This window comes from Salmo salar, chromosome ssa26 (genome assembly GCF_905237065.1).
Source record: "Salmo salar chromosome ssa26, Ssal_v3.1, whole genome shotgun sequence".
In the NCBI taxonomy this organism is placed as follows: Eukaryota; Metazoa; Chordata; class Actinopteri; order Salmoniformes; family Salmonidae; genus Salmo; species Salmo salar.
The window spans coordinates 38,461,136-38,469,464 of record NC_059467.1 but is presented as its reverse complement, the minus strand read 5'-3'; the positions used below and the strand labels follow the sequence as shown (position 1 = coordinate 38,469,464).

The window sequence follows — 8,329 nt, the reverse complement described above, 5'->3', positions numbered from 1 at the left end:
CCATTGGAAAGTACCATCTCAGAGGCATTCTCATGATTCGGTCTGTTGAATTCTCTCCATATAAGTATTTACTTGCTTTTATCAATTGTTTAGCCAGAGTAGTTTATATGACAAGAGTCTAAATGCTACATTTGTGGGAATTACACTGAGATGGACTGGTTACAACAACAGACATTAGGAGAGTCAGAACAGAGTGGATCAGAGCAGGGTGAAGTTTGGGGAGGTTGTAGTAATACCATAAATCAAAAAACATTCTCTGTAGAGGCAGTGGTAGAGACAGTTCTTTCACTTCGCAACGTTTTCACAAATGTAGACACTGGTATTGCGCTGGAGATAATGAAAATGAGGTAGAAAAGGAAAAAGCAAAAACCAGCAGACACTAGGTGCTCCATTGAGTTTAACACCCCTGGTCTAAATGCTATAGTTGTGGAAATGACACTGAGATGGACTGATTACAAAAACAGACCTGCAGTGGATTAAGTAGGAGTGGGAGCTGATTTCAGACTGGTTGTATTCTTTAACAGTTTCCCAACATGTTCTCAGTGGTTTACCTTGATCTTCATGTTGCTAGAGGCCAGGGCTGTGATCTCTTTCTGCATGTGGTCACCGATACCAGAGTACATGGTGGTACCACCAGAGAGGACATTGTTGGCATACAGGTCCTTATGGATGTCAATGTCACTTCGGCACAGCATCCTTATTTCAACACCAACCCACCACCTGTGTTCGTGGCCATAGAGCCAGATTTGAATGTAATCTGACCATAGCACCGGTTCCAATCCAAGTACCAATGTCGTTTAACAAACTCCAGGTGTTTACATTTCTTGGATGACATGAAATAGATCTCTTTGTTCACACACACCAGTGTTGGGTTTGTTGTTGAAAGAAGGATGCATTAACAGAAAATAACCCCATACTTACTGTAAAGAAATGGTGGTGGATCATTTATGTTTTGGGGCTATTCTGCTTCCACTGGTTTTGTGCTCTGGGCAATTCCATTGTTCATTCTCAAGCCAAACAAGTGTCAAGGAGTTGGAATGATGGCACAGACTGTCACTCAGGCTACATATTTCCTAGTACAGAGAGGTAATAAACAGACTTGTTATTAGTATGCCATTCTCTCTCTAGTTCCCATGCCAAATATGAAAAAGTTAGTAAGTTTTTCTGACCATGCAACTTGACCAGGACAAAGTATTGGTTCCAATTAGATCTTATTACTAGGGTCCAGATAGATCATATTACTAGGTTCCAATTAGATCTTATTACTAGGGTCCAGATAGATCCTATTACTAGGGTCCAGATAGATCCTATTACTAGGTTCCAATTAGATCTTATTACTAGGTTCCAGATAGATCCTATTACTAGGTTCCAATTAGATCTTATTACTAGGGTCCAGATAGATCCTATTACTAGGGGCCAGATCAGTATTTCCTTATCAGGACACGTGGTCAGATAAAACTCCTGGCCCTACATTATGTTGAATATCTTTGCTGAAGGAGAGAAGGGAAACCTCCACCCCCTGATGTGAGATGAGATCCATACAATTGGGAGTTTTAGTGCATAACTTTGAATGCAGCAGTCTTGTATAGCTAAGCTTGTGGGGACACAGAATTCAGTCCCATTCAAAATCCTATTTTCCCTAACCCCTACCCTAGCTCCTAACCCTACCACTAATTCTAACCTTAACCCTAAACCCCCTAGAAATAGCATTTGTCCTTGTGGGGACAAACAAAATGTCCCCAGTTGGTCAAATCTTTGTTGTTCATTTACTATTTTTGTGGGGACTTCACATCCACACACACAAACCTCAAAAACAGGTAACTTGAGTCGTGTTTTTCAAACAGATTTATTCAAATTCCTTTCTTCGTGAAAGTCAACCTCTCAAGGTATTGAACCCATTAATGCCTGGATAGGATAGTATTGCTGTCCCACACGATTTGACTTCTAAAAAATAGACCCTATTTAGAAAATATGACATTTCGGCGTCACTCAGTAGCATTTCCTCTTATAGATGTATTTTGTCATCCTTTTCTCAATCACACCATATATACAGACCATCAGGACCACGGTACCATAACACCAACGTTAGAACAGGGTGGTGTCCATCATCTTTGTATCTGTGCCATTACAGCGTCTGACAGCATGGGCAGTGTCATTGAAGTAGTCAATCTTCTTCTTCACAATTAGCTGATCCCTCCTAATGACCCGGTTGGACATGACTCCAACAGGGTCACCAGGACGGATCAGCCAATGAAGTTGGAAGTCCAACCCAGTTGACTACATTAAAATGGTGGAAGCCCTCAATGGCGCTGCCCATGCTAACATAGCCTTTTGGCCACTAGAGGCCTCTATCATTCTCTATGGTGGTATCCCACAAAGCAGGAGCAATGTTTTTAGCTCAGTTGGCTAACTACCGTAAATATTCTGAAACACCACATTTCCTATTCTGGACCCAAATCTGTTTGTGCTCTGGCCAACTCCATTGCTCATTGTCAAGCCAAACGTGTTTGGTATAACAATGAGTGACAAAGAGTTGGCATGATGGCACAAACAGCCTGTCACTCAGGCTTCATATTTCCTAGTGCAGAGATGTAATAAACACACTTGTTATTAGTATGACATTCTCTCAGTACTTCCCATGCTAAACTTGAAACAGATGAGATACGAACCAGAGAAATACAAATAGTGTCTCAAAGTAAGACGGCTGACATATTGCCTCCTGCTTTGTGAATTGCCGCCCTGCACTATCAATCAAGTGACTAAATCAGCATGTAATCAATCAACAGATGAAGTAGAAATGTACAGTGAACAATAGAGCATTGGTGGGCACAGAGCAACAGATATAGATACATAAATACACAAAGTAGACTTTCAAGGGTGCACACTCGCACCCTTTTACACTCCACCCTTAAATACAACATCTTACTTACACACTTACCAGGGTACATGCTCACAAACGGGGTAGGAGGATATTTTTCAGACCATGTGATCTGACAAGGTAAAACCTTTAGGGTCCAGAAAGATCCTATTACTAGGGGCCAGATAGATCCTATTACTAGGGGCCAGATAGATCCTATTACTAGGGGCCAGATCAGTATTTCCTTATCAGGACACGTGGTCAGATAAAACTCCTGGCCCTACATTATGTTGAATATCTTTGCTGAAGGAGAGAAGGGAAACCTCCACCCCCTGATGTGAGATGAGATCCATACAATTGGGAGTTTTAGTGCATAACTTTGAATGCAGCAGTCTTGTATAGCTAAGCTTGTGGGGACACAGAATTCAGTCCCATTCAAAATCCTATTTTCCCTAACCCCTACCCTAGCTCCTAACCCTACCACTAATTCTAACCTTAACCCTAAACCCCCTAGAAATAGCATTTGTCCTTGTGGGGACAAACAAAATGTCCCCAGTTGGTCAAATCTTTGTTGTTCATTTACTATTTTTGTGGGGACTTCACATCCACACACACAAACCTCAAAAACAGGTAACTTGAGTCGTGTTTTTCAAACAGATTTATTCAAATTCCTTTCTTCGTGAAAGTCAACCTCTCAAGGTATTGAACCCATTAATGCCTGGATAGGATAGTATTGCTGTCCCACACGATTTGACTTCTAAAAAATAGACCCTATTTAGAAAATATGACATTTCAAGCGTCACTCAGTAGCATTTCCTCTTATAGATGTATTTTGTCATCCTTTTCTCAATCACACCATATATACAGACCATCAGGACCACGGTACCATAACACCAACGTTAGAACAGGGTGGTGTCCATCATCTTTGTATCTGTGCCATTACAGCGTCTGACAGCATGGGCAGTGTCATTGAAGTAGTCAATCTTCTTCTTCACAATTAGCTGATCCCTCCTAATGACCCGGTTGGACATGACTCCAACAGGGTCACCAGGACGGATCAGCCAATGAAGTTGGAAGTCCAACCCAGTTGACTACATTAAAATGGTGGAAGCCCTCAATGGCGCTGCCCATGCTAACATAGCCTTTTGGCCACTAGAGGCCTCTATCATTCTCTATGGTGGTATCCCACAAAGCAGGAGCAATGTTTTTAGCTCAGTTGGCTAACTACCGTAAATATTCTGAAACACCACATTTCCTATTCTGGACCCAAATCTGTTTGTGCTCTGGCCAACTCCATTGCTCATTGTCAAGCCAAACGTGTTTGGTATAACAATGAGTGACAAAGAGTTGGCATGATGGCACAAACAGCCTGTCACTCAGGCTTCATATTTCCTAGTGCAGAGATGTAATAAACACACTTGTTATTAGTATGACATTCTCTCAGTACTTCCCATGCTAAACTTGAAACAGATGAGATACGAACCAGAGAAATACAAATAGTGTCTCAAAGTAAGACGGCTGACATATTGCCTCCTGCTTTGTGAATTGCCGCCCTGCACTATCAATCAAGTGACTAAATCAGCATGTAATCAATCAACAGATGAAGTAGAAATGTACAGTGAACAATAGAGCATTGGTGGGCACAGAGCAACAGATATAGATACATAAATACACAAAGTAGACTTTCAAGGGTGCACACTCGCACCCTTTTACACTCCACCCTTAAATACAACATCTTACTTACACACTTACCAGGGTACATGCTCACAAACGGGGTAGGAGGATATTTTTCAGACCATGTGATCTGACAAGGTAAAACCTTTAGGGTCCAGAAAGATCCTATTACTAGGGGCCAGATAGATCCTATTACTAGGGGCCAGATAGATCCTATTACTAGGGGCCAGATCAGTATTTCCTTATCAGGACATGTGGTCAGATAAAACTCCTGGCCCTACATTATGTTGAATATCTTTGCTGAAGGAGAGAAGGGAAACCTCCACCCCCTGATGAGAGATGAGATCCATACAATTGGGAGTTTTAGTGCATAGCTTTGAATGCAGCAGCTATAGAATGCACCTTATAATTGTGCCAAGGCCACCATGAGACAGTTATTACCCAGGAGACACCAGGGGGTGCCAGCGGGAACATTGTGCCATGGCCTGGTAGTGCCAGGTTGAGCACACAGTGGGTTTGGTATTAGGGAGAAGGGTTGAGCAGCAGTGCAATAACATAGGCATCTTTGCAGAAATAGTAGTATGGGTAGCTTTTCCCACCCTTCTCTCCTGCAATACTGTATCTGTCTTGCCAGACACCAGCATCAGTCTGAGTGGGGCATTTTCAGCATGTTGTTGATGTATCATCTCAGACTTACACCAATCTTTGTTCTCCAAGGTCAAATCTAAATGAGGTTACAGTGGACTAGTGTTTTTTTCTTGTACGCGTGCAAATTAACACACACACCTGCACACACAAATGTGTTACACACACACACACACACACACACACACACGTGTCTTAGGCTAGCGTTCATGTAGAATGGATATGGCTTTCTGTTCCCTCTCAGGCTTTAACACATAACAGACAGGATCGAAACGGCACTTTCTCCTGAGACACTCCAAAGGGTGAGTCTTAATAGTCAATAACAGTCTTCTTCCCCTCGCCTCCTTCCCTTCATCTGCACTGATCTGACAAAAAAATGATGGGTGAAAACAACAAGGTAGGATCTAACCAAAGGATCCAGTTTCAGCTGTCCATTTTCTTTTCAGACCAGTGAGAACCAAGGGAAGGAGGCGAGGCGAAGAAGCCACAAGACTTTCGAGACACACCACAAAAGCCCTCACTCTTATGAAAACTCTGGATACTAGACAAAAACCTGCCGCTTCTTCTGAAAGGTGGAATAACGTTCCAGGGAAAAAACACATTGTGAACTACCTAGAAATGGAGTAGAACAGACAATTGTCTTTGTCGTGGAGGAAACGGGCCATGGTGTCTTGTCTACACATGACATCTGTATCTGCAATGTTAACACCCCCAGCGTCAAGTGAACTACATAGAAAAACATTGCGCAGAACAGACCGTCTTTGTCATGGAGGAAACGGGGCTCAGTCTGCTCTGTACATTATATTTCTATCTGCAATTTGTGATTGTTTTCACCCCCACGGCACTAGAGGGCGCCGGTGAGGCACATGAGGACAGCCACATGCAGAATCAGCAGGTAGCCAAGGAAGAGGTAGCGCGAGCGGGCCCGTGATGTCAGCAGCTTGGAGCAGTACAGGCTCCGGCCCCGAAGCCAGCGCCTGCAGGCCAGCATCCCGCCTTTCACCTGGTTAGGAGAGGGAGGGGAGGAGAGGGAGGGGGAGAGTCATTCGTCAAACAGGCATTGGTAATCATATTGGTTGCCATTGGTCATCATACATGTGATTGATGATTGGTGAGTCAAGAAGAACAGTCCTAGCCTGAGTGCCAGTCTGTTTGTGCCATCATGCCAACTCCTTGTCATGCCAAACACGTTTGCCTTGCAATGACAGTAATGGAGTTGGCCAGAGCACATAGTAGAATGAGGATGCACATGTCAAAAAACACACGTTGTAGCTTGATTCTTAATACATTTGTTGAATTCAATATCTAAACCAGCCCCAACGTTACTTCTGCCTTTCTCCAGGGGTGCTGACAAGAGCACAAAGATCTGGGACCAGGTAGTTCTGCATCGGTGGCGGCTGGTGCCGTTTAAGATTAGGGAGGATGTTTTTTTTTGTTGGTGCATGGCCTTATTTCTATTACATCATATTGGATGATGTCATTCATATTCCATTCACCCAGATAAATGTAACATCCATAGGTTTAGGCTACTACAAGATACTCAACTTTGCCGTATACGTATCATGATGTTGCTACACCCGGGCCTACAAATGAAAGTTAATAACGTAGTTGCACAGGTCGAGAGACAGATTTTGGTAATGAAAATGACAGACAGTGACACATTCAACGCAGCCTTGAACACTCCTGCCTGCGTTTAGCTGATCTGGGGTGTAATCATAAGTCCAAACAGTTGCAAAAATGGAAAAATTACTTTTCATTGGACAAATTCAGGTAAGTCTCTCCCCATTTCATTTGCTTCCATTTTTTTTTTTACCGTTTTCTCCCCAATTCCATGGTATCCAATTGGTAGTTACAGTCCTGTCTCATCGCTGCAACTCCCGTACGGACTCGGGAGAGGCGAAGGTCGATCCCTGCCAGCCAAACCCTCCCCTAACCCGGACGACGCTGGGCCAATTGTGTGCCGCCCCATGGGTCTCCCGGTCACGGCCGGCTGCGACAGAGCCTGGACTCGAACCCAGAATCTCTAGTGGCACAGCTAGCACTGCGATGCAGTACCTTAGACCACTGCGCCACTCGGGAGGCCCATATTAGCTTCCATTTATTTAGAAACGTTTTGAAACAGAATCGGCGGAATGAATACACCCGATCACACAGTTCACTTTCATAGTATCCACATACAGCATCAAACACTTTCCTTCTGGCATCTATAGGCTCTCCTCCTCTCACCTTTTCCCTTCGCTTGTGACTTCAGTGCACAACAGCGGTCTGTGACCAGGTGCAAAAAAAACATATCCAAGCCAGCCTTCATTGTTGTCACCATATTAATGTTAGTCAACCTAGAACTAAAACGTTAGTAAACCCACAATCCAATCCATGTGTACAATCACACAAAACAGTGCACAGCAAGCAGTTTAACAGTTACACCTAGCGGGCCACGGTGGCAATAAATTAATTGGATTGAGATGCACCAAAGAAACAGACGTCTCTAGCTTAACCTGTTGGGGATAGGGGGCAGTATTTGCAGGGCCGGATAAAAAACTTACCCGATTTAATCTGGTTACAACTCCTGCCCAGTAACTAGAATATGCATATACATTTGATTTGGATAGAAAACACCCTCAAGTTTCTAAAACTGTTTGAATGGTGTCTGTGAGTATAACAGAACTCATTTGGCAGGCCAAAACCTGAGAAGATTCCAAACAGGAAGCGCTCTCTCTGACCATTTCATGGCCTTCATGATCATCTCTAACCAAAACAGGGGATCTCTGGCATGACGTGACATTTTCTAACGCTCCCATAGGCTCTCAGAAGGCGCCAGAAAGATGAATGGTGGCTTTGCAGGCCCTGGCTGAAAAACATTAGCGCATTTTGTAAGTGGTCGATCTGAGGACAATGAGACTGGAGGCGCGTGCACGAGCCGACACCATGTTTACATTCTCTCTCTTTGAACGAAAACAACGACTCCCGGTCGGAATATTATCGCTTTTTTACGAGAAAAATCGCATAAAAATTGATTTTAAACAGCGGTTGACATGCTTCGAAGTACGGTAATGGAATATTTTGAAATTTTTTTGTCACGAAACGCATCGGGCGCGTCACCCTTCTTTACCCATCGGATAGTGTCTTGAACGCACGAACAAAACGCCGCTATTT

At 43.5% G+C, this 8,329-nt stretch overlaps 1 protein-coding gene across 6 annotated transcripts in view; it reads right to left on the bottom strand.

Moving 5' to 3' along the window:
• Positions 1-5,958: 5,958 nt before the first annotated feature.
• LOC106562741 (golgin subfamily B member 1) overlaps positions 5,959-8,329 on the bottom strand; it is a 50,708-nt gene continuing 48,337 nt past the window's right edge. For all 6 annotated transcript variants that reach the window (XM_045708486.1, XM_045708487.1, XM_045708488.1 and 3 more), the window contains one exon: positions 5,959-6,179. In XM_045708486.1, the coding sequence (XP_045564442.1) occupies positions 6,021-6,179 (159 nt within the window). In that variant the 3' untranslated portion in view covers positions 5,959-6,020. The remainder of the gene's footprint in view (positions 6,180-8,329) is intronic.